This window comes from Cervus canadensis, chromosome 20 (assembly GCF_019320065.1).
Source record: "Cervus canadensis isolate Bull #8, Minnesota chromosome 20, ASM1932006v1, whole genome shotgun sequence".
NCBI lineage: Eukaryota > Metazoa > Chordata > Mammalia > Artiodactyla > Cervidae > Cervus > Cervus canadensis.
The window spans coordinates 25,738,500-25,765,832 of record NC_057405.1 but is presented as its reverse complement, the minus strand read 5'-3'; the positions used below and the strand labels follow the sequence as shown (position 1 = coordinate 25,765,832).

The 27,333-nt window shown below is 39.0% G+C and overlaps 1 protein-coding gene across 7 annotated transcripts in view; it reads left to right on the top strand.

Annotated features, from left to right (window-relative positions):
- The window catches only part of SMAP1 (small ArfGAP 1), a 159,594-nt gene that overhangs the window by 49,844 nt on the left and 82,417 nt on the right, over nt 1-27,333 (top strand). For all 7 annotated transcript variants that reach the window (XM_043438931.1, XM_043438929.1, XM_043438928.1 and 4 more), the window contains exons 2-3: nt 5,014-5,147; nt 24,163-24,248. In XM_043438931.1, the coding sequence (XP_043294866.1) occupies nt 5,014-5,147; nt 24,163-24,248 (220 nt within the window). The remainder of the gene's footprint in view (nt 1-5,013; nt 5,148-24,162; nt 24,249-27,333) is intronic.

Genomic DNA, 27,333 nt, shown 5'->3' with positions numbered 1-27,333 from the left:
CACATCTGCCCTACCCCCATTCTTCTTGACTTCTCGGAAAGTTTTGACACGTTGACTATCTTTTTTTTTTTTTTTTAAATGCAGTCCTTTTCTGGATTTTCACTGCTTTTCTTTTTTTAAAATTTTTATTGGAATATAGTTAATTTGCAGTGTTGTATTACTTTCAGGTACAGTAAAATGAGTCAGTTACAGTCACTAAGTTGTATCTGGCTCTTTGCGACCCCATGGGCTGTAGCATACCAGACTTCCCTGTCCTTCACTATTTCCTGGAGTTTGCTCATGTCCATTGATTTGGTGATGCCATCTGACCAATACATATATCCACTCTTTTTTAGATTCTTTCCCTGTGTAGGTCATTAAAGAGTAATGATCAGTGTTCCCTATACTATATAGTAGGTCCTTCTTTATCTGTTTTATATATAGTAATGTGTATATGTCAAGTTGCCACCCCCGCCCATAACCATAAGTTTGTTTTCTATATCCGTGACTCTACTTTGTTTTGTAAATAAGTTCATTTTTTTTTTATATATCATTTTTTTTTTACATTCTGCAAAAGTGATATCATATGATATATGTCTTTCTCTGATTTCTGTAGGTCCATCCATGTTGCTGCAAATGACATTTCATTCTTTTTATGGCTAAGTAATATTCCACTGTATATATGTAACCATCTTCTTTATCCATTCCTCTGTTGATGGATATTTAGGTTGCCTCCTTCTCCAGCTGTTGTAAATAGTGCTGCAGTGAACATCGGGGTATCTTTTTAAATTATTGTTTTCTTTGGATATGCCCAGGAGTGGGATTGCTGGGTCATATGGTAGTTCTATTTTTAGTTTCTTAAGGAACCTCCAAAGCTCTTTATAAAGTTAGCTAAGGAATTTTACATTCCCACCAGCAGTGTAGGAGGGTTCCCTTTTCTCCACACCCTTTGCAGCATTTATTGTTTGTAGACTTTTTGATGATGACCATTCTGACTGATGTGAAGTGGTATCTCATGGTAGTTTTGATTAGTTATTTCTCTAATAATGAGCAGTGCTGAGCATCTTTTCATGTGTTTGTTAGTCATCTCTATGTCTCAAAGAAAGACTTTTAAAGCAGCTAAGGAAGAAAGGATGATTGCCTGCAAAGGAACCCTCATTTGTTCCAGCGTTGCTCAGTCGTGTCTAACTCTTTTGCGATCCCATGGACTGCAGTGCACGCTTTTTGTTTAGGCTTCCCTGTCCTTCACTATCTCCTGGAGTTTGTTCAAACAGAAAATCTGTAGGCCAGGAGAGTGGAATGACATTCTCAGAAAACTGAAGGAGAAAAACTGTCAGTCAGGACTACTGTACCCAGGAAAGTTGCCCTTCAAATATGAAGGAGAAATAAAGGCTTTCCCAGACAGGGAAAAGCTGAGGGAGTTTATGACCAGTAGACTTGCCTTATAAGAGATGTTGGAGTGAACTCTTCTACCTGAAATGGAAATGCAAATATACACAAAACTTTGAGGAAGTTAGCAAATATAAAATTGTGACTGTATATCAGAATTATATTATATAATATATTAATAATTATAATTGTATTAAAATGGGTATATAATTATAATAATAAATATAATTATATTTACATATAATATATAAATAAATAATACATAATACAATCTATTATATAAAATATATCTTATGGTATATGTTAACATTAATACATTATATATTAAATATATTTATAAATAATTTTAATATATATTGAATATATAGTAAATATATTAACATATATTTAATGTATATTAAATATACAATTTAAAATATAAAATTATAAAATATAAAATGTAAAATAATTAAATATATTCAATATATCAAATATATATTAAATATATTAATTTATATACTTATTTATAATTTAAGTATATATTAAATAATATACATTATATATTGTTATGTTATATAATATCAATATAGTATATATTAATATCAATATACAATATAGATAATATATAATACATATCTATATATAAATATGTATTTATTATATAATTATTTAAATATAAATATAGTTATATAATTATAAATATATAAATATATAATATATATTATATAATATATAAATTTATGTAATATATATACTATATTATAGAAATAAATATATAATTAAGTTATATATAAATCATATATAATATATATTAAATATATAATTTATATATATAATAAATATAACATAATTATATACTAAAACAATTATAGCATAAAGGTTAAAGGAAAAGAAAGCAGTAAAAATAACTATAGCTATTTCAATTTGGTAACAAAAGCACATGAAAAGAAACAAGAAAAAACATAGAATGGGAAGAGGGAAAGGACAGAACACATATGAGCAAATGCAGATATATGCTCTCAGCCAGAAAAAGGACTTTTATCTATGAGACACTTTATACAAAAAGTAGTCTGGAGTCTTGCTATTGTCCCTGTGGCCTGTGAATGGCAGCACTGGTGTCTCGGGTTGCTTGTCAGGTTGCAGAGTCTCAGGCACTGTCCAGAACCATTCGATTTCATCGTGTCCCCCAGTACATGCATGTGCCTTAGAGTTTGAGAGACACTGATCTGAAACTGACGCTGCAGTTTTTTAACTTTTTTTGTTTTGAAACTTAGCTGCTGAAATAATTAGACCCTCCAGCTGTTCATCTATTTGTGTTTGCCTGTATTTGTCTTTTTGTTTACCTTAGATTTTTACATAGACTTCAGAGGAGACTGTCCTGTTATGAGTGATGGAGAGTAGCGGGGGGAGGCAGCTGTGGCTGGAGGGGTCACCAAAGTCGCCCAGAGCAGGCGGCTTGTGACGGAGCGAGCCTGGCACCTCATGGCCTGCAGGAAGCATTAGGAGCAGAGGGGGCAACATGTGCAAAAGCAGGAAAGGCCAGGCGCTCTTGGACGAGGACTGAGGTCTTCTCTGTGGGGGCCAGGGTTGGCCCCTCAGTTGCCGTGTGAGGCCTTTATTATGTGCTCCTCTGTCAGCTCCTGAAAGGTCCCCCAGTTCTTTAATGCCCCGCCCTTCTGCTCTGCCAACATCATCTAACATTTACTTATATCTAGCTTTTGCTCAATAGTAATGTAGCCTTTTTAAAAAATATTACTGCTAGCATTATTCTTGCACAAGGCTTTTATACATTTCAATCCCTTTCTTATCTTTTGTTATAAAAATGCACCACTGTATTGGGTACAGCAGTTCTCTACCTGCATGGAGAGTTGCATCGTATTATGCAAGTTCATTCAGTCATAGCGTTCACATTAGGAAAATCGTGCTATAGAGAAAAATTTCCCTTGGTATTTGGCTGAGGTTCTGGCACATTATTCCCAGGGAAATCATTCTATTTTTACAAAAATCAAGCCCTTCTTAGAGTGTAATTGAAAATTTCTGTTTTCTCGTCATGCTCTGGCCTTCATAGGAGTTACTTTTGAGGAAAGTTAAGATACAGTTGTTTTACAGGCCAATATAGGAGCTTGTCTAGAGGAAAAGAAGTGTTATGTTTTGATCATCAGAATTTCTTAACATGGCAGTAATGTGCGTTAAGTAGTGCTTTAAAACTTTAGAAATATTTTCCGTACAATCTCACCTAAGTGTTGAGGGCAGCCATTCTAACTCCTTTGGGCAGATGAGAACCTTCCAGCTCTGTTACTAGGTCCAGTGTAATTTACGCAGCTCACAAGTGGCTGAGTACATGGACAGCAGTGGTCTTTTGACCGCTAACTCATTTTGACTGTTGGTGGTCAAATAGAGACTTCAATAGAGCATGTCCCAGATGTTTGTCTGTTTATAGGTGTCATTTCTCAAATTTAAAAGCAAGATATTTTGACATAAATTGTATACACGTAACTTCTCTCCTAAGGAATTTTTGGGGAAAGTGTTTAGTGTTAACTACATTGAAATTTTTAGCCTTGGTGTTATTTTGTAGATTCTCATCTTTAGATAAAAAGTATGTACTTAAACAGAAAAAAAACTAAATTTTTTAAAAAGCTTGATTTTTATTAATATCTCTTACTGTATTTTTCATAATCAAGCCATTTAGAAAAATCTTATATATGAGCTTCTGAAAATTTGATATGATTTCCAGATATTACTTTTATTTTCCATTTTACTTTAATTGTACAAGTGATATATGAAGATAACCATGAGAACATTTAAGATTATCAAGAAATAGTACAGTCAAAGGTACAAAGAATAGTACAGCTAAGGCTTGTATCTTACATATTTAGGTGAGTTTCTTTATGGTGTTTGAATCAGTTTTTTGACTCAAAGACTAACATTTTGTAACATACCTCAGTTCATCTGTAACTTTTCTTAATCTCAGGATTATATCTGGGATTTATTCATGTTGATAAAAGGCTTCTTGAGGCAGTCCTTTTTTGTCCTATAATTATTAATAGTATTAATTGATAAAAATGTTCCCCTCCTCAAGGTGTAGATTGCAAAGTAGAAGTTGTTTAAAGGGCATTTTCCCCATTACCAGTGAGAGTGTATATATTTTTATGTGTTTATTGGCCACACATTTCTTTTTCTGTGAATTACCCATTTGTATCTTTTTTGTCCATTTTTCTATTTAGGTTCATTGTTTTTTACTATTTTCTGTTTCATTTTAAAAAACCTCTTTGATTTTTACTTGTTGGTAGTCTTTTAAACAATACCCTACACATTTAATACACGACTTACCTTTACTGTGGGCTGTTACTACTCCTGAATCAAATATGCTAGTGAAAAAACTGTTCACATAAAGTAGTTTTAAATTCTTAAGATTTTGGGGGAAGTTCCTAGGAAGGCAAAGTTAGTAAACTGATTAGAGTTTTTGAAGTTTGATTTATAGCCTTTCAGCACAACCAAGACACGTCTTCTTAGCAAGCTGCTGCTTTGCCCTTTGAAAATTTGAGTCCGTGAATTCTATAACCTTTCGTTACGATTGTATGAAGAACCAGAATGCTTCTTATATGCTGTTATGATATTTTTTTAGTTTTTAATGCTAGCTTTTCTTTGTTTCTTCTCTGTAATCAGGTCCTCGATGGGCTTCCTGGAATATTGGTGTGTTTATTTGCATCAGATGTGCTGGCATCCATAGGAATCTTGGGGTTCATATATCCAGGGTCAAGTCAGTCAACCTAGACCAATGGACGCCAGAACAGATCCAGGTAAACATTCCCCTACAGAGAAATTATTTAAAATGGATTTAAGATCTTTAATCCTTCTTGTATCTAAGGATTAGCATCGATGGTAAAGTAGTATATTGAAATATAGCATTTGCCACATGTAAGATTTGAGTGTTAACTTGAATTGTCAGTTCACAGATGTTTATTTTTTCTTGGTTCTGTAGTAAAGTTCGTTTTTAATGTGGTTTTATCTAAAATATTGATTTTGAAGTATTTAAAAAATAAATTCTTTTCCTGTACTGATGAAATTTGCGAGTGTATTTCCGTAGTCTCTTTTGCTTTGCTGTCAGTAGAGGGCGCCTGAGTAAAGACGAAGAGCAAACCACCTCTATCTGCACTTCTGTGCAGGAGTGGTTGTTCTCCACTCTCAGACAAGTCATAGGAGTTGGAAGACAGCCCATTTAGCCAGTATTCTCATGAGTGGGCTTGTTTCGAGCAGTTTAGCTTTTTAGAGATAAATTTATACTTTTAAGGGCTTGCCATTTTTCCAGTGTGACATTATTAAATTTTCAAAATCATACTTTCTAATCCTTAAGGTTAATTGCTAATGTAAAAATAATTATTTCTACTGGTTTTATTTATAGTTCACAGTGAAATTATATGACTTTTTCTTATGCCCTTTTCAAACTACTTATAGTCCGCTTGAAGCCTAAATATACAAGTGTATGTGGTTGAACCTCAGTAATCATAAAACGAAAATAACACACAAATTGGCATGGATATGTGAAGTAAGGGTAGAAAGAATAGAATGCTGGGAGAGAGTGATCATTTGAAAAAGGTACATAGACTTGGTTAAAGTACAGCTTCTATACTGAAGACATTTATGCCAAAGTAAATATTAGATGTAGCAAAAATTTAAATATTAAAAAACTAAACCTCAAAAATACTCAAAGGAAAAAAATAGAGATCTTTGGGCCATAAAGTCAAGCATAATTAATTAGTTTAATCTTAAGTTAGTTTTTTAACTTTTTGTTGGCTAGAATATAAAAGGATATATGAAACTGTGTCTTTTCGAGATACTTGAGAAAACTTACTTATATCAAGGAAGCAGAGCTTTTTGAACATTTCATTTTAAGGCAGTGTTCTTAGTAACATCTCTGTAGTAACTATGGTAACAGATTTTCATGAGATTGTTTCTTAAGTTGTCTTCAAGAAAACATGAAGTGTAGCTTGAAAATGTCACTTGAGTTTGTAATGGTTGTGAAGATAAAGAACACTCAAGACCAAATGTGTTGCCTTTTTAATGGTTCATTTCAAACCAAGGAGAAAACATGGAATCCCTAGACAGTTAAATTCTCCAGAAATATTATTTTTCTCAACTAGGCTGTTGAAAGGAACTGAGGTTGTTGGATGTGGACAGCTGTTCTTCTCTAGTAGTTTAGGGCATAACTTCCCAATCAGCACTACAGTTACTGGTTTTCTGGGGGATAGGTTATAAAGCAAGATACGGTTTATTAAATATGTAAAGATCTTGAAAGCAATTATTAAGTAGTGTACAGTCTTTGAAGTTATATTTGAACACTGTTTGTATGTCAGCTTCTTCAATTAAGGATTATTAGTTCTGAACGCCAGACTTTTGACGAGTACTTCTCATAGGGGATGTGCTGTGTATCTTCCTAAGCCTTGGGGCACCTCCTGCAGCGGAGGAGGGTGAGGTTAGAGGGCATGCCTGCAAAGTCTAGTTGAGAAGACAGTGAGGCTCACTTTAAAGAAAAGAAGGGTGAGGAAGTCCAGTCACAAGGACAGCTGAGCCCTCGGTATTCCTGTGTGGGCGTTGGCAGTGCTTGCAGGCAGACCAGGGCTGTTCTTTAAAAATCAGTTCTGGACTGCTGTGCGCTGAAGAAGAAAGTGGTTGGCAAAGACCCCGAGGCTCCATACTGATGAGGCAAGCTTTGTTTTAAGACAGCTGCTTCTGGAGAGGCCGTGGAACAAGGTGACTGAGAAAGCTGTCTGTGGAGTCCGACTCCGGGGTGGCGCCGGGCGGTCCTGACCGGGCGTCTTGCGGCAGGTGCCTCGGTGCCCGCGTCTGTGAGGGGAGGCGGTCCCAGTGCCCTCCGGCAGGGCTGTGAGGTGATGTGGGTAAAGCGTTGGTAACACTAGTGGGCTCACTTGTGATGGAAGTAGAGCTGATTTACGGTGCTGTGCTGTTTTCAGACTGGCGCGTCTTGCACACTCCGTCATGCTGGCTTGTCATTTGCTAGTAGGATTAGTCTGTTTGGTTAGCTGTACAAAATCCTCAATATTGCTGCTTTGAGGATCTTTCCAGTGTCTTTTTTTCCCTTTGGCCACTGCCCTATGGTCTATGGGACCTTAATCCAACTTTGGCTTTTTTTTAACTTAAAATGAAGTAGATAAAAAATGAGGTATAATTACAAAGCAAATACAGATAGAAGTGTGTTTTATGTGCCTTGGGAAAGGTCTGTACAGGTGTTCAACCATGTCCTTGGGGAATGGTCCAGGACCCCTTCACGTATTGAAATCTGGATTCTCAAGTCCTTTACCTAAAATGGTGGGGTTCGAGGGTATGATATTATATATACATCATATACAGTGTCTGTGGGAGTCAGCTTTCAGGGCATCTGTCATAGCTGTGTTAGAATTGCTGTATGCTTCCTTTCAAAAGAAAATAATTTATCTACCAAAACTTATTAGTATGGAAATAAGAGTTATTCAACTTAAATTATAATAAAAAATTGTTTTGAATTGTGATTCATAGATTAAATGTCTTTGGTCTTGGGTTTATTGTTGGGTACTTCTGAAATTTTTGGAAAGGATCAATGTGTTAATACTTTTATAAATAGTATAGCTTTTATTTTTAGTTTTGTACTTGTTCATTAATCCCAAGTCTTGATTCCCTTTTCCCCTCGTTATTTAAAAATTCTTAATTATTCATTTTCATCGTCTTTATTGAAGGAATTAAAATGAAGACTACACTAAACAGCAAGGTCCTAGTGTAACACTGTATTCAATATCCTGTAAGAAACCACAATGAAAAAGAATATGAAAAAGAATATATACGTGTGTGTGTGTGTCTGGTAACTGAATCACTCACTTTGTTGTGCCCCAGAAAATAACATTGTAAATCAACTGTACTTTCATTAAAAAATGAAAAAGAAAAGAGGATGAAAAAAGAATAAAGTTTCTTGGCTCACTTTGTAGAGTTGTGTAAATTGTGCTGCCTAATGAAACATCCTAGTGAGACTTTGTCCACATTGGAAAGTATACTCCGTACATCTGGTGTTTTTATTGGTAACTTTGGACCATTTTTCGTACTTTATGTGTCTGTAAATCTTTCGGTTATCTTCTCGCACATGTTCTTTGTTTGGGACTTACTGGTGACATTTGTTGATAAGGTGTCAGTACTTGGCACTTGCGGGGGAACCCCAAGCTCACAAGGCTGCAGTGTGCAGTGTACGCGTTTCTCAAGTGTGTCCAGTCTCCGCAGGCACGGTACGCTTGCCTTCAGCGTTCTGTAGGCACTTCCCCCGTGTCTTTATACCTCACCCGTTTGTGCTGTAGCTTTGACCACGCTTTGGACGAGAGGGAGAGGTGTTTGAGCTGAGCTCTCCTCACGTCACTGTTTACTCTTGCATCAGAAGAACAGAAGCTTTCCTCGCTCTCGTCTTCTGTCCACCCTCCTCCCAGTAGTTCTGCTCTGACTTCAGCAGCTGGTTCTCCTGTTCTAGGGCCAGAGTGGAGGAAGGAGGTGGGTGCTGGTTTCTTTGCCTTTATTTTCCTTCTCAGCTTCCTTTCTGCTTTTCTAGCTAATTCAAGAAACTATTTTCATTTGGAGGCATCTTTAAACTCTTTCCTCCTCTTTGAAACCTGCTGTCTTGCCCCCATCTTCCACAAAAGTTTTGCTTGTACCCTTTGAGCCTTGACAGACAGCCCTCAACCCTGCGATGCCGGTTCACTCACTTGTTCACCAGTGAGCGTTCACCAGCCGCTGTCCTCCAGGGACTTGCCCTGACCTTCTTGGAGCATTGGATTTCTTGAGCAGGGTCTCTCCCTCCTGTCTCTCTCCTTTACCTGACTGGCCTCTGCTGACTCGTCTTTACTCTGCCCCTCTGCTGGGTCTGTGCTCACAAAGAGCGCAGTGAACGCGTGTGGCCATGTCCATGCCACCCACGTGTCCCTGCTTCCCTGACACTCCTCCCTGCCTTCCTGAAGCTTTCTCTGTGTAAGAGAATCTAAACTTACTGTCCCTCATCCTCGATTTCGTTTCATTATTTAGTCGCTGTGTTTTTTTCTTTTTTGTTTTAACTCTTTTTCTGCTTTTCCCTTCTGCTGGAGCCGTTATGTGGTTTTGTCTTTAGCCTTTTTGCTCGTTTGTCTTGCTCCAAGGGAAAACTCAGTTACTCTCATGAGTTCAGTTGTTATTTTTCTGTGCAGATGACTTCCCCCTCTTTCTAGTAGTGACCTCTGAATCAGTTCTTTTAGATTTTCTATTTGAAACCTTTGGTATTCATGGATTTATCACACCTTAAGAAACGTTGGATATCCTTCACTTCAGTTCAGTTCAGTTGCTCAGTCGTGTCCCACTCTTTGTGACCCCATGGACTGCAGCACGCCAGGCCTCCCTGTCCTTCAACAACTCCCGGAGCTTACTCAAACTCATGTCCATCGAGTCGGTGATGCCATCCAACCATCTCATCCTCTGTCGTCCCCTTCTCCTCCTGCCTCAGTCTTTCCCAGCATCAGGGTCTTTTCCAATGTGGATATCCTTAGCATGAAGTAATTGGTGATTTTCCCAAGTATGCTCGGTGAGGCTGGAGTCAGCCCAGTAGGTTGATTCCATGGCACTGGAATTTTAGCATGGCTGTACATTATGTGTTCATATTTGTATTTCAAGAACTCTTGTGAAGTAATTAAAAATCTTGTTGCCTTGTGAAAAATGCTTTCTATAAAACAAAGAAAGCCAACTGCTAATGCTATGATAGACTTTAAGAGAAAGGAATAGATACGACCAGGCATGGAGGGTTTTTTGCTAGATAACATGATACGTTTGAGTAGAATAAAGAGCAGAATATCAATAACCATTGTTCTTTAACAGTATCAATGAAGCCTAGGTGTTTTATACAGAAACAGGAAAAAAGGATTTATGAAACTCTTTCAGTATTTCAATATGGGAAACTTTGGTCACAGTCAGGAATTAATGTGTGCACTTATAAATGTTAAGATTGGTAGGTGTCTTTTTGCCTGTAGCTTGATCCATCTAAAATGTAAACCGTCATCTGGTTGTCTTGAATGGCTTTCTTTCCTGTGCCTTTGTTTTCCATCAGTTCTTAATTTTTTCATTGCTTCTGTTGCTTTCCATTTTTTGTCCTTTTTTCCCATTGTTCCTTTATACTTGTAAAGTTCCAAAAATATAGCCACCATAGGAAGTCTGACTTAAGCTAGTGTGTATGGAGGTTCCAAGGTAATATATGCTGAAACTAGAAGGCAGTACTTTTCAGTGCTCAGACTGTTCCAAACTGAAATGAGTTGCCTTTGGAGAAGAGTGAGTTCGCTGTCACTGGGGTGGTGTGTGCAGAGGCTGGACACGCACCTGGAGGTGTGGGTGGGGTTCACGCCTTGGATGGCGGGTGAGGAGCAGTTTCAGTGACTGCAGTTTCTTCCGTTTTTGAGACTTTTGGATGGTATGCTCAAATCGTGTTTGGTTGCCACAGCAGTTCAAAAATCATTTTCACTATATGTATTAGAATAAAAACGACACACATTACAGATGTGATTCAACTTTTTCCAAGAGTCAAATTCTACCCTAAAGGATAAGACTTTTCTGAAATCTCCAATAACTCAAAAGAATGTGACAAGATTCTTGGGTTAAGTCAAAAAGACAGGTTCTAAAAATGTTTTGGATAAACTTTTTTGCTTTTCTTATTTTCTTTCATAAGGAGAAAATCACTAGCTAAATGCATAGAGATTTCTCTGATAACTTTGTCATTCCCAAAGAAACCTGCTATAGGGTAACTGGGTGCAGCCTTTAGTTTAATTTATGTCATAACATTGACCTGCTTGTCTTCATTTAAATTTTTGGTTTTTTTAGAAAAGGATTTTTCCTGAGGAAGCTAAAATCGTGGATTTCTGTTGATCTCCATCAGTAAGCTTTACTGTGTTCTGTCAGCTCAGCTTGAATTCCTAATCTGGCCAAATCAGAGAGAATAGGCAAAAGGGACTCGACAGTTACTTTAACTACTTCAGGGTAGCTGGAAAAGCAACTAAAATGACAGGCACTTCTCATGTCGTGGTCATGCCGTGTGCATCTTCAGTGGTGAAATAGGTGTGTGAAAGATTGAAGAGGCGGGAGGTGATAGTGGCTGGGGTGAAAGTGGCTGAGTACACTGAAGAAGTTTTCTCCTCCTCGACTTTCTGACATAGTCTGTTTTGGATGAAGTTATGGTAAGTTTTATTCCTTGAAAGCATATTGATTTTGTGAAATAAGATGATTTGCAGTTGATGAAACCAGTCTGCTCTGAGCTCCCTCTGCAGTCTTTAATAGAATGGAAACCTGGAACTAGAGTATTGTGGACAGCTGAACCTTAAGTTTTACTTGAATCGTGAGGTTGTACAGGTTGGTTTTACTGGGACAGGATCCAAGAATGTATCAGATTGATCCTTTCTCTGAGCCTGGTCTTAGCTGTTAGTGAGTAATTAAATTGTCAGTTCATTGCAAAAAAAAAAAAAAATGACATTATGACAGCATTTTAAGTCTTTAGATTCAGGTGAAATCAGTTATTATGTTTTCCTGGGAGCTCTGCAGGGGAGAAAGATGCATTAAATAAGACATTATTAACACTAATTGTACCTTTTTTTTTTTTTTTAATAAGGCTATCAGAAAATGTAAAACCCTGTAACTGGCTCATTTTCTGCTTCACAGTGGTGGTTAGATGTGGTGTTTGCCTGAAGCCACTGCAGCTCTCTTGCTAGATGGTTGCATGACTGTCTTCTTCAGTACTTTCATGTTTGACCTGTCTCTGTCTTGAAACATAGGAGGTTTCTTTTAGACAGGAAATGCCTGCATGTGATAAGTTCTTTTAATGTGTAGTTTCAAATTTTTTATTTCAGTGACATTAAGAAAATTTTTTTTATTCCAGTGACTTGTTAAAAATAAATTTTTTAGTATCCTGTTTCCTTGTTTGAGTTTCATTTTTCATTGACCCTCTTACCTGGATTTGGGTCTTCATTGCCTGACACTAATATTTGTCACTTTCTCTTAGATACTTTTCATTACTTTTTATTTCCATTAAGTTTTCTTTTTTTCTTCTTTTGCCTGTCCAGAGTTCTACCATTATTTGCTGTGTTTATTTGTTCTGATCATCTATTTAATTTCATATCCATTTTTGAATTTTTTAAGAACTTCTGATTCTTTCCTGAGTTTTTGTTTTAATTCTGTGTGTTTCTGATTTCTGATTTAGTTGCTCTTTCATAACATCATGTGTCTTTGGACTCATTTATATATTCTTTGGTATCTTGTATTTATAGCTTTTAGTTTGTTCTGATTAGTAGTCTGTGGTTTTGATCTGTTTTCTGGGCATATTTGTTCTTGTGTGGCTTCACTGTTAGAGACACTGTTCCACATCTTATTCTCCTGACAACTTTGTATGAGATTTGACCTTGATTATTTTCTGTTGATCATTTTTATGTGACATTGGTTTTTCATTACCTTTAAAAGGAATTACTATTCAAAATAGCTTTTCTAACCACACAGACCTGTCTCTTCAGTTGTTTTCATGTTTAAAACAGAAAGCCACTTGTTCTCTCCCACTTTTATCTGAACCTTCTCTTCCTTTATCTCTGTGATTCCTGTCCTGCTCCATTTGGAATCATTTCCCAGGAGTTTTGCTCAGTGTGGGGCCCTATCCTGACAGGGAGATTCGGTGGTTCTTGTGGAGTCTCTCCCAATTCCCAGCTCCTTGGACTTCCTTGCTGTTGGGGTGGGTGAAATCCCTCTCAGCTTCCTGTACCATCTTCATCTTGGTTCACAGTAATCTCCAGTGTGTATGTCTCCACTGTCTTAGTCTTCTGTTCTCAGATCCACTCAACACCTCATTAGGTGTTGCGGGCACATCTGCTGGTCATTATGCCTCACCCGTGCTGCTGCTGCTAAGTCACCTCAGTCGTGTCCGACTCTGTGCGACCCCATAGACGGCAGCCCACCAGGCTCCTCTGTCCCTGGGATTCTCCAGGCAAGAACCCTGGAGTGGGTTGCCATTTCCTTCTCCAATGCATGAAAGTGAAAAGTGAAAGGGAAGTCTCTCAGTCGTGTCCGACTCTTCGCTACCCCCATGGATTGCAGCCTACCAGGCTCCTCTGTCCATGGGATTTTCCAGGCAAGGGTACTGGAATGGGGTGCCATTGCCTTCTCCGATGCCTCACTGCTACCTAATGGCATCTTGGGATTTGTGAGTTTCTTCCATTACTACATTCACTGTAAATATTGTGCATGGGTTTTGGTTTCTTTAATCTAGTACTTCTTTCTGTGTTTTTTTGTTTTTTGGTAAGGAGCTTCTTGAAACTTCAAAAGCCATCACTGCTGTTACAGCATTCCCACAACAAAGCAATATTTAGTAGAGTAAAATTGCCATTAAAACAGTTAATTTGAAGCACTCCATGATTTAACCACATTTCACCTGTGTGTGTTAGAACATTGTTTAACCTCTCAAAAAAAATTTTTTTTCCTGCCTCAAAAACAAACCACTAGACTATAAAAACAAAATCCATTTAAATAATAGCTTGGAGAATAGCATGATTGTCGGGACATCTCTTCCAGTGGTTTTTTTTTTTTTCCCCATTTATTTTTATTCATTGGAGGCTAATTACTTTACAATATTGTAGTGGTTTTTGCCATACACTGACATGAATCAGCCATGGCTTTACATGTGTTCCCCATCCCGATCCCCCCTCCCGCCTCCCTCCCCATCCCATCCCTCTGGGTCTTCCCAGTACACCAGCCCTGAGCACCCGTCTCATGCATCTAACCTGGGCTGGTGATCTGTTTCACCCTTGATAGTATACTTGTTTCAATGCTGTTCTCTCTGAACATCCCACCCTTGCCTTCTCCCACAGAGTCTAAAAGTCTGTTCTGTACATCTGTGTCTCTTTTTCTGTCTTGCATATAGGGTTATTGTTACCATCTTTCTAAATTCCATATATATACGTTAGTATACTGTATTGATGTTTTTCTTTCTGGCTTATTTCACTCTCTATAATGGGCTCCAGTTTCATCCATCTCATTAGAACTGATTCAAATGAATTCTTTTTAATGGCTGAGTAATATTCCATTGTGTATATCTACCACAGCTTTCTTATCCATTCATCTGCTGATGGGCATCTAGGTTGCTTCCATGTCCTGGCTATTATAAACAGTACTGCTATGAACACTGGGGTGCACGTGTCTCTTTCAGATCTGGTTTCCTCAGTGTGTATGCCCAAGAGTGGGATTGCTGGGTCATATGGCAGTTCTATTTCCAGTTTTTTAAGGAATCTCCACACTGTTCTCCATAGTGGCTGTACTAGTTTGCATTCCCACCAACAGTGTAAAGGGTTCCCTTTTCTCCACACCTCTCCAGCATTTATTGCTTGTAGACTTTTGGATAGCAGCCATCCTGACTGGCGTGTAATGGTACCTCATTGTGGTTTTGATTTGCATTTCTCTGATAATGAGTGATGTTGAGCATCTTTTCATGTGTTTGTTAGCCATCTGTATGCCTTCTTTGGAGAAATGTCTGTTTAGTTCTTTGGCCCATTTTTTGATTGGGTCATTTATTTTTCTGGAATTGAGCTGCCGGAGTTGCTTGTATATTTTTGAGATTAATCTTTTGTCTGTTACTTCGTTTGCTATTATTTCCTCCCAGTCTGAGGGCTGTCTTTTCACCTTGCTTATAGTTTCCTTTGTTGTGCAAAAGCTTTTAAGTTTCATTAGGTCCCGTTTGTTTATTTTTGCTTATATTCCCAATATTCTGGGAGGTGGGTCATAGAGGATCTTGCTGTAATTTATGTTGGGGAGTGTTTTGCCTATGTTCTCTTCTAGGAGTTTTATAGTTTCTGGCCTTAACATTTAGATCTTTAATCCATTTTGAGTTTATTTTTGTGTATGGTGTTAGAAAGTGTTCTAGTTTCATTCTTTTACAAGTGGTTGACCAGTTTTCCCAGCACCACTTGTTAAAGAGGTTGTCTTTTTTCCATTGTATATTCTTGCCTGCTTTGTCGAAGATAAGGTGTCCATAGGTTCGTGGATTTATCTCTGGGCTTTCTATTCTGTTCCATTGATCTATATTTCTGTCTTTGTGCCAGTACCATACTGTCTTGATGACTGTGGCTTTGTAGTAGAGTCTGAAGTCAGGCAGGTTGATTCCTCCAGTTCCATTCTTCTTTCTCAAGATTACTTTGGCTATTCGAGGTTTTTTGTATTTCCATACAAATTGTGAAATTATTTGTTCTAGTTCTGTGAAAAACACCCTTGGTAGCTTGATAGGGATTGCATTGAATCTATAGATTGCTTTGGGTAGAATAGCCATTTTGACAATATTGATTCTTCCAATCCATGAACACGGTATGTTTCTCCATCTGTTTGTGTCCTCTTTGATTTCTTTCATCAGTGTTTTATAGTTTTCTATGTATAGGTCTTTTGTTTCTTTAGGTAGATATACTCCTAAGTATTTTATTCTTTTTGTTGCAATGGTGAATGGTATTGTTTCCTTAATTTCTCTTTCTGTTTTCTCATTGTTAGTGTATAGGAATGCAAGGGATTTCTGTGTGTTAATTTTATATCCTGCAACTTTACTATATTCATTGATTAGCTCTAGTAATTTTCTGGTAGAGTCTTTAGGGTTTTCTATGTAGAGGATCATGTCATCTGCAAACAGTGAGAGTTTCACTTCTTCTTTTCCTATCTGGATTCCTTTTATTTCTTTTTCTGCTCTGATTGCTGTGGCCAAAACTTCCAAAACTGTGTTGAATAGTAGTGGTGAGAGTGGGCACCCTTGTCTTGTTCCTGATTTTAGGGGAAATGCTTTCACTTTTTCACCATTGATAACCTCTCAAAATTTTGTGTTTTACTGTGCTTAGTTGCTCAGTCATGTCTGACTCTTTGTGACCCTGTAGATGGTAGCCCGCCAGGCTCCTCTGTCCATGGGGATTCTCCAGGCAAGAATACTGGAGTGGGTTGCTATGCCCACTTCCAGGGAATCTTCCCAACCAGGGATTGAACCCAGGTCTCCTGCATTGCAGGCAGATTCTTTCCCATCTGAGCTGTAGAGAATCCCAAGAATACTGGAGTAGGTATCCTGTCCCTTCTCCAGGAGATGTTTCTGACCCAGGAATCGAGCCAAGTTCTCCTGCATTGCAGGCAGATTCTTTACCAGCTGAGCTACCAGGGAAGCCCCTCAAGGTTTTGACCCTTAGATAAATTTACGTAGTATCATACAGAATCAGATACATAATAAGCTTTCAGTACACAATGCTTGGTACATACTTATTCAGGAGACCCCAGATCAAGCAACTTTTTTCTTATTTTATGGGAGGAGTGCTCATTATAGTTCCATCAAGCTGATGAAATTTCTCAAATTGTGGCCTCTTGTACATACTGAACTTTTTAAGTTGACTGAGATTCAATTTACACTGACTCCTTGCCAGGGTCATGATATGTGTCTGTGTCCTCAGAAGCAGAGCAAGGTGGCAGCACATTGCTGGGTTTATCTTTTACCTGCAGGTGCGGAGGGAAATAAATATGACACTGTCTATTACAACATGTAATCTGTGAAATGCAGTGAAGGGTTTGCATTTTAAACAATCCATTGGAAGAAATTAATAAATAATCCTTTTTTTTTTCAATTTGAATGTGCAACATCGTGGTTTTCCCATTGATTTTCTTAATTGTTTTTGAGGTTGAACTTTCAGCAATATCAGTAATAGAATTTCCTGGTCCTAGTGACTGGCTATAGTTCTTGGATCAAAGCAGTGAACAAAATGGTGAGATGTTACTTAGTGGAAGTCTCTCCTTAATCCTGTTCAGTATGTGCTGGTTAGTCTAGGTGGACTGAGGGTATAGCCAGAGGAATCACAAGCTACTTGAAGAGAAGGACAGATATCCCAGAGTGGGTGCTTTACGTAGGGTAGGAATCTGTTGTGTGGCAGTGAGTGAATTCCTGTGGAGTGGATCGTCTGGGAACATGAGTATTTTGTTCGTTTGGTCACACACAGCATTTAGAGTTGCTGCTTGGTGTGACTGGAAAGTGACTGAGAACAGCAGCTGTGCTGGCAGTTCCGGCCGGGCGCTCTGTAGTCCTGGCTCGGGGTCAGGCTTGTTGGCTCAGTGATGAGCATCTTGAACACATTCCTGAGGAGTGGCTCCTTCTTTCCCTTTTAAAAAAGTATTACCAGTATCCAGGGATATCGTAAGTTCTAAACATGCCTTTTAAATGTCTCATTACTATTTTTGACATTGACCTTTGTTTATCAATTTCTAAAGGCATACAACAGTGTGGAGAGGGGCTTCTAGGCAGGAAGATGGAAAACGTGTGTTGTGTTTGAGAAAGTAAAGTAGAAGAGACTGGTGCAGTTATGGGGGGCAGAGGTGAAAGTTGCAGGCTGGGGCTGGTTTGGCCTTGGTCCTGTGAGGGGTGGCTTATGGAGGGACAGCCTCAGAGCTTGTAATGAGGTCTGAGTTGAAGAGCAGTGTCTAATATCATGTTCTTCTAAGAACGTAAGCCCAGCGGGCCTGTTCCTGCAGTGGCCTAGCCAGGGGGTGAGTGAATCTTGAGCTAAAGCAGTGGTGACAAGGTTGATTCAGGGTAAACCTGCACAGGCATGAAAGTTAGAATCCCTGAGTCTTTTGATAGAAGAGGCAAGAGTCCGGATGCCATCTGCTGGGCCTAAACACCTAGGACAGAAATAGAATTACAGAGTAAGCTGAGATGATAAAAGACTGTCATATGAAACTTTTAACAGTTTTGTCACAACAGTGTTTAATTTTATTGTTTAAAGAAAAGGAATTCATTCTCTGAATTTGTTAGTAGCCAGCCAGTGCTGCAACATATGAATCGTGATCTGAGAATATCTAGAAGTTGTGAAAAAGAAGAAAACTGGTACCTCTGATTCCACATCATCATTTAACAATTTTAAGTTTTAAATATGTGTGGTTTACTTACTTTGTCCTTAAAAACAACAACAACAACAAAAACAGAGATCAGTTCCCCATAAATACAATTTCATGAAAACTGAAGGAATGGACTCTGTATTAAATATTTCCAAAGAGTTCCTGAGACCAAAACTGGTGGCCCTTCTTTTCCAGCAGCTGGAACCCAAAAGATCTTGAACCAGTCCTGAAAAGCTTGCTTCTATGCAGGGAGTCCTGGTGGCTTTTGAGAGGAAGATAGAAAACTATTCTGGAAAATTGCAAGTGGTAGTAGAGGTGAGTCATTGATATGAAGAATTACCAGGAACTACAAGGATTCACTGTCTTTTTAAAATTATGACTTAAAATATATATATATATATATATATATATATATTCAGTTAGGGAAATTTGAAATTTTCAGTCTTTGTGTTCTAAATATGAATAGAAAATAATAGAGCAAGTAGTATTCCCTCTCCCACACAGAAACAAACGCGTTGAAATCCTGAGCAAAAACAAATAATTTGAAATCTCACTGATACCATCTTGAGCAACAGTCACGAAAGTATTGATCCTGGGAAAACATGTGGTAAATAAGTGCTGTGTTTATGTTCTGAATGTACTTTGAGTGCAAGACATTCTTGGGTGGGGTTTTAAAGCGTGTTAGCTTTGCTTTCCCCAAAGGTCTGTGGTGCCCTGTCCTCTTACTGGAGACGGAGTGCCCAGTGAGGGCGAGCTCCTTGCTCTGATACGCTTGCTCTTCGAGTGCCCTGGCTGAGCTCCCCTCTGGATAGGACTTTATCTGGGGACAGAGCAGGATTGATGCGGGCCCCCTGTGTTTTTATTGTGTTGGAGAGTGGGAAGCAGGTGGGCCTAGTGCAAAGGTCTAAGGTACACAAGGTGTAAAATGAGTGTCCTCCCTCCTCATTGTGTTCCCCAGTCATCCGGTTTCCCTCTCTCAGTTCAGTTCAGTTGCTCAGTCGTGTCCGACTCTGCGACCCCATGGACTGCAGCATGCCAGGCTGTTTCCTCTATAGGAAGAACCTTATTTTTCAGTTTCTTGTATATTCTTCCTGAAATATTTTAATATCGTGTTTTTACCTTTTTTCTTCCATATTTAACATAGATGTGTAGCATCTTCCCATTACACAGTAATGTTTAAGATTCTGTTGATTATTTTAATGTTTTGCATTTGTGCCATTGGGAATTTCAGTCCTTTATTTTGTTGCTGTTATTTTTTTTCCACTTACTCCATTTTTAAAAAAGAGCCAGTAAACCCCAAAGGGCAAGTCAGTACCCACTTAAAAACTTAGGAAAACTACACAGAAAGTTTCCCGAGTGGACTTTGACTATAAGTGGTTGTTGCCTGGGTACTTCTCAGTATCTGAGGGAGAAAATGCAGGGAACATTCCAGGGACAGATAGGGAAAGGGGAGCATGCACAGGATGAAGGAGGCATGAGGCCCGCAAGCTCTAGCTCTTAAACACAGACCCTGGTCCTGGACTGGACTGGGCGGGTCTTCCCCACCCCGGAATCAAACCAGGGTCTCCTGCGTTGCAGGCAGATTCTTGACCAACTGAGTTATCAGGGAAGCCCGTAGCTTTTAGCTGGGCTGGACAGATAGGAGCCGTGTCCTGGAGTAGTCACATCCCTTAGCTGCGTTCCACAAAGAGCTCTGCTTTCCAGGATTTTGGAAGACTAAAGGAAAGAAAAAATTTGACAAGTTTTCTCAGGAGAATGCATCATTGAGTTGGAACTTTAGGTGGCCTGTCATTTTTCTTGCCTTTTATTTTTATTTCCTGATACTGACCATGACCTGATGTAAACTTGGGCACACTTGGTTTCTATTTGTTCCTGTTGCTTTTTATCTTAGCATTTATTTCACAGCCCCCTTTTCAGTAAAACTTTGTGTGTGCCACTTCATTACTATATTTCCCCCCTGGAGATGCCCCATTGATGTAAAACAGTACCTTTTTTAAGAAAAAAGGTACATATACAGTAGTGTTACATAAAAATAAAAATTTCCTACTACATTGGTTTGCTTACTTACTGATACTGTCTTTTTAAAAAATCTATTCCCACTTTTTTTTTAGTTTTTTGTATGTTTATTAAATTACACAAATCCAATAAAATGCCAATTAAAACTTGACAACCTAAATTTTCTTTAGTCTCTGTAAAACGTTAAAAATATTGAACTCTTTTAGAATATAAGTTTTATTGTTTTTTTACTGCAAAAACTAGGACTGGGTGATATAATATTGTCTACTTAGAAAGTTTCAGGAATAGAAATACATCATCTTTGTTAGATTGTCTTGAGAGTATGCTAGCCTATAGATGCTTTTCAGCATTTTGATTCAAATAGTATTTTAAAAAATTGAACCTCAAATGATGTGTGAGCCTTTGGTCAGATGTTGTAATATGTATTGGATTGTGTGGAGAAGCTAAAATCACAAAGATTATGGATTGATGACAAATACTTTTAATAGTGGGTTTTGCTATTCTTAAGTGAGTTTTATTATACTATTTCCCAGTGAAACCTTCCTTTGCAATTATAATGGTGGTGGTTATAATGATTTTAGATGAAGGTGGTTCATCAAAATGAACAGTGTAAAATTTATCTTTCTAGGACCATATGATATGTAAAAGGAGGACAGATTGAATTTAACTGGCATAGTAAATAATATTAATTTTTAAATATGTCTTATAGTTTTCTTAAAGTAAAAATGAATGTTGACTTTGTATTTCATATAGTCTTACAATGATTTCTTTGTCAAGAATATCAATACAATTCTGGTTACTGGATGCTTGACTTGTTTTTTAAAAATCTAATTTTGAGATGAGCTGTTGTTTGCTGTTTAAATATATATTTAAAAATATTTTAAAAACTCTGTCACTGATTCCTTGAATTACACAGTAGGGAACCTCTTTGGGCTTGTTTCCTCATCTGTAAGATGAAAACTGAGCTTCTAAAGCAGTCAGCCTGGTATTCTTAAGCCCTGCATGATATAGTTCCCTGTTCCACTGGCTGCAGCCTGGGGTGTCTAGACGGCTGATGGCTAATGTGGATTCTGTCAGAAGTTAAATGTTCATGGAAAGTCTTAGACCTGTCACAACATTTTGCAGTTTCAGTTTCCTTTCCTGCCAAATTAGGGTAGTAATATCTAAGTCAGGATTTTTAAAAATTTTAAATGGCATATATATATAAGCAATTTATATATTGTAATATATATGCAGTTTATATATTACACAATATGTATAATTTATTATATATATTTATATATGTTAATAAGGTATTGAGGCTAATGCTTGTTACTGTGGCTGTTAGGCTGTTTCGTTATTTCCTTCTGCTGATTACCGGAGTTCACCTTTAAGGCCAGTGGAGTAAATGTGAATGTGTACAGTAGGGCGCTAACCCATAGCGTCTTGAAACTTTGAGGACTGCTAGTTTGTACTGCACCCTCATCACCTCCCCAGATTGCCAGCTGCTTTTCTGCCTCCTGTCTTTAACCATCTCCAGTGACTAAACCAGCTTCATCTCCGCTAATCTTTTCACTGCAGACTTTCCTCCAACCCTACTCTGTTCTACTTTTCAGAAACTTAGAAATTATCTGAGCTTGCTAGTGCCTTCCTTGTCCTTTCACAGTGATCTCTCTATATCTGTGATGTTATTGAAGCCTTATTTCCCCCAAGCCTAGGTAACACACACACACACGCCGTGCACGCATGCACGCACACCAGCATCAAGTCACTTTTCAGCAGTGGTCTCCTGTGGAAATGGCTCTTTATAGTTGTATCGCTTCTCCCTTTCCGATTTTTATACCTCTTTTTTTCCTTCCTGTCTGGTGGTGATGGCTAGCATTCCTAGAGCAAAATTAAGTAACTTGGTATAACGTACACACATGCTGTGTGCTGTGTGCTTGGTTGTTCAGTCGTGTCGGACTCTCTGCGACCACATGGACTGTAGCCCACCAGACTCCTCTGTCCACGGGATTCTCCAGGCAGGAATATTGGGGTGGGTTGCCATGCCCTTCTCCAGGGGATCTTCCCAACCCAGGGCTTAAACCCAGGTCTCCCTCAGTGCTGGAGAACTGTTTACCAGCTGAGCCACCAGAGAGCCCAAGAGTACTGGAGTGGGTAGCCTGTCCCTTCTCCAGCAGATCTTACTGACCCAGGAATGGAACCAGGGTCTCCTCCATTGAAGGTGGATTCTTTACTAACGAGGTACCCGGGAAAACCAGTGTAAATTGATGTCTTGTGCTGCGTCACTTCAGTCATGTCCGACTCTCTGTGACCCCGTGGGCTGTAGCCTGCCAGGCTCTTCTGTCCATGGGATTCTCCAGACAGGAATACTAGAGTGGGTTGCCATGCCCTTCTCCAGGGCGCCTTCCCGACCTAGGGATGGATCCCGCCTCTCTTGTGTCTCCTGCATTGGCAGGCACTAGCACCACCTGGGAAGCCCCACACTTATACCATATTCCTAATTATTTTTTATTTTACAAAAATAAAATGTTAATGACTTACATTAAAGAAAATATTTGTAATATTTGCATAAAATGTATAGAATCATATTTATTGAATATAAGATTATATCACTGGTTGCAAGAAGCACCTACATTTTATAGACTAATTAGGAAAAACAGGTTAACAGGACTAGATCAATCGTAAGATGCATTTTTACTCCATGAATACTATAATATGAAGAAAAATGTAACTTCGGATCAATGAGATATGACATGTATAGCAGATACTGTTTTTAGTCTTACTAAATTTTTTGTTAACATTTTTATGTACTCTTGTTCCCATGTTAGAAACTTTGTTTTCTTATTTCTGTAGTTTCTGTGAGCTGTACCTTTCTGTTTCGTTGCAGATACTGTGCAGCCTTTTCTTGGTCTGGTTCTTTCCCATGTTTTACATTGCCACATGTGACATAGGTCGCCCGTGGGAATGTGCTGTGGGACCGCAGGGAGCTGAAACTGGGGCCCCGTGACAGCCTGGAGGCGGGACAGGGTGGGAGGCGGGAGGGAGGCTCAAGAGGGAGGGCACGTATGTGCGCCTGTGGCTGGCTCAGGTTGATGCATGGCAGAAACCAACACAATATTGTGAAGCAGCTGTCCTCCAATTAAAAATAAATAAATTTAAAATACATTGCAAAATAAGAAAGAAAATAATCACTTCAACCAGTTTAATTATCTTATGCCTCCTTAGCAGTGGCTCTTGCTGTTAGGATTGATAGAATTTTTAGGGAGAGTCCTATGAGTTCATGAACTTGTATGTGAAACTTAGCCATTAGGCACAGTTTTTTTGGTAGGGAGAGGAGAATCCAAAGCTTTTAGCAGAATCTTCGAGAAACTAATAACCCTTAAAGAAGTTGGTAATCTTAAAAGAAGTGAGTCCACTTCTGTAGAGTTCCAGGACACCAGCATCTCTCTCTTGCTGCTCTCCATGTGGTCTTGATTGTAAGTTATGAAAACTTCAGAGTATTTTGAAGCTCAAAACAAAGAAAATTTGACCTTGAGTTATTGGCCTTAGCAATGGCAGTGTTGTTCAAGTGATAACATTTAAAACAACAATCATACCATAAACTGCCAGGGAACCCACTTTAAGGAAGTATAAGTATAAAAAAGGTGGTATTGTAGTCATGGAAAAAGGCATTAGAAAACTGTGGCTCTACATATGTTAAAGAAATATGAAAGGTTAAAAGTATGCTTCTGTTTTGAACTTGAGTAGTTTCATGGTTATGATTTAAATTATTTTTCTAAAGAAAAGACTATATGTTGGAAATGATAAATATCTGGTGTTTGTATATATGTGTATGTATGTGTATAAGAATTACTTTTTATTATTTATATGAGTAATGAAAATATTTGATTTTTTTAATTACAGTGCATGCAAGATATGGGAAATACTAAAGCAAGACTACTATATGAAGCCAATCTTCCAGAGAACTTTCGAAGACCACAGACAGATCAGTATCCTTTAACATTTCTTTATTTTGGGTTTTAAAAGAATCAGCTCATTTTTTTTTTTCCATTTTTACAGTTTATATTTTAACTTTGTATTTAGGAACATGTGAATTTTATCATACTGTTGTTCATGAAAAAGAGAGATTGATTTGCCCTGACCGGTGCTTTATATGTGGTGAGTTTTTAACGCTGTTGCTGCTGTGTGGTGCTCAGTCGTGTCCAACTTTGTGTGACCCCATGGACTGTATCCCGCCAGGCTCCTCTGTCCGTGGGAGTCTCCAGGCAAGAGTACTGGAGCGGGTTGCCATTTCCTCCTCCAGGAGATCTTCCTGACTCAGGGGTTGAACCCCTGTCTCTTAGGTCTTCTGCATTGGCAGGTGGATTCTTTACCATCGTGCCTCCTGGTTTTTAATAGGAATCTGGTAATATGTGATTTACATAGTGTTTTTATATAATTATTATTAAGTATAAAATACTATATCCGATTCTTGATTGATCTGCAACTCTTGATTGGAACATACAGATTAGCACTTTCGACTGGTATTAGAGATTTGATTTATGAACATCTTGAGTATTTTTGTTTAAGCAAATCACTTCCAGAGGGGTTTCCTGAGAGCACCTTCATGTGAAGCAGTGGACGAGACGAGTCCCACCCTGAGTAGAAGCGGATGACGGGGGTGTGGGCTCGGGCCCCTGCCGACCTTCTCTGGGTCACAGGCTGCATGCACAGCTCTGTCTGCATCCCCAGCTTCCCTCACAGGCGAGTGGGGTATGTCCTTACGGCGTTTTAGTCAGAGTATTTTCACATGTGAAAGAGAAATCATTTGATTTTGTAGGACTTCTCAGACTCACACTGAAGTCTGAGAAAGAGCTCATCAGAATAAGACTATCTAGTAAGACTATCTGCCTGCAATGCAGAAGACCTGGGTTCTATCCCTGGGTCGGGAAGATCTCCTGGAAAAGGGAATGGCTACCCACTCCAGTATCCTTGCCTGGAGAGTTCCATGAACAGAGGAGCCTGGCGGGCTACAGTCCATGAGATCTCAGAGTTGGACACAACTGAGCACACACGTAATTTTATCCAAAGATGATTTTGGCAATATGATGTAGTTTCTTAAAGATCAGCTGTGTGCTCCCCATGTGTGTGTGTTTGTTTGATCATACAATGAAAAAAGTGCATCTTTTCTCACAGAGATACAGGCCATATATATTTTCATTATTTGTGTAGAAATCTTTTGAGGTATATTCCAGAAGTTAGTGTTTGGCCTTTTCTCTTTCTGCTTCTCCCACCTTCCCACACATTTAGCAGTCTGATATCCTAGGCTATTTTTGTTATAACAAGATCCTAGGGTAAGAGTGGGTGGTACATTTCAGGTATAAAAATTGTGTGAGCAGAAGTACGAAGGTGTGAGGACACGACATTTTAAAGTTTCAGTGTGATAACATCTAAGTTTTATGGGGCAAGTGGCAAAAGCAGCTCATTATTATTCCAGATTGTGAAAGGTTTTCAATGGCATCTAGAACCGCCTATAGATAGAATATAGAGCAGTGCCTCACTTCATTGACCCAGAGCATTGAAGGATTTGTAAAGCTGTGAGGCAGGAGAAGTATTAGAACCGTCACTTTCTATCACGAGGAAGAGGAGTTGGAGGAGGTTTTGGGGTCAGAGGTCATGCAGAATCCTAGTGCAACCCTGAAATGAGCAGTGATGAAGATACCAGTTATGTAGTGGGTTTCAGGCAGGAGGTTTCAGGCAGGAGGGAGCTGGGGAGACTGGAAAGGCATTGGGAAGGCAGGGACGTTTGGAGTAGGTTAATATTGGCTTGCTTTCCAAGCATTTTCTAGCTTGGCTGAGGTTCTGTGAGTGAGGTAGGCTTACTCACCGGGGGAAGAAATTCGGCCCCAGATGAAGGTTTCAAGGTTACACGTGGAAGACGGTGAGTCGCTGCTTGGGGCAGGGTGACGTGTCTGTGGACGCACATGTGGAGATGCCCGTCTGGAAGCTGGAGACGGGAGTCTGGACCCTGAAAGAGCAGAGCACGCAGTGTGGACTGGAGAGCCCCTTAGCGTGTAGGTGATGGAAGAGTGCTTGGGTCAGTTAAGTTACCTGGCGCAGTGCCTCTGTTCTTTCTGAGGGTTTTATTGAGAATCCTGGAAATCCTGGAAATGCTTTTTCCTTCTCCTCTGGAAGTGAGGGCATGGGACTGAACCCTGAGGAAGAGAGCAGGGTGGCAGGAGAGTCCCACAGAGCAGACAGTCTGTGTTCCGTGTGGTGGTTACCACTGCTTGCTAGTTGTATTAATTTATTCCTTTTTTGGCTCTTCACCCCCAAGTCTGAGTTGAGATACAACATCCCTCAAATTGAAGAAACTCCCTTTTCTGGATGGAAGTTTTAGTGTGTGTGCGTGTGTGTGTGTGTGTGTTGGGGGTGGGTAGGGGGAGATTGGCTTGGTTTAAATTTGGTTTTTTGGACTTCTCTTGAATACCAGATGATAAATTACTTGACACTCTTGAAATTTGGAGTAGTACCCTTTATGTGGTATTTGGTGGATGAATGTAGCTTCAAGGTATCTCATTGATCGCCATACTTTTGTGTTGTTTTTGTGACAAAGGCCTGAAGGTGTTCAGTCACGGACAGGACTCTGGCACCCTCTTACACTGCCCCCTTCTGGGTACCCTGTGGTACATGTTGGTCAGAATACTATTTCTTAAGTAATTACCATCCATTTTATGGTGAACCTAATAGAAGTAAAGAATTAATGGGATGGTGTTTCCCTGGTGGCTCAGTCAGTAAAGAATCTACCTGCTGTGCATGGAGACCGCCTGCAATGCAGCACACCTGTGTTTGATCCCTGGTTCGAGAAGATCCCTGGAGAAGGAAATGGCAGCCCTCTCCAGTTTTCTTGCCTGGGGAATCCCGTAGACAGGAGCCTGGCAGGCTCTAGTCCCCGGGGTCTCAAGAGTCGGACACGACTTAGTGACTAAACTACCACCACAGTGAGATGGTGAATTTGTTTTCTGGAATTTTTTGTTGATTTGTCCTTAGATATTTGATCCTTATCTAAACATTTCAGGAGAGATTTTTATCATG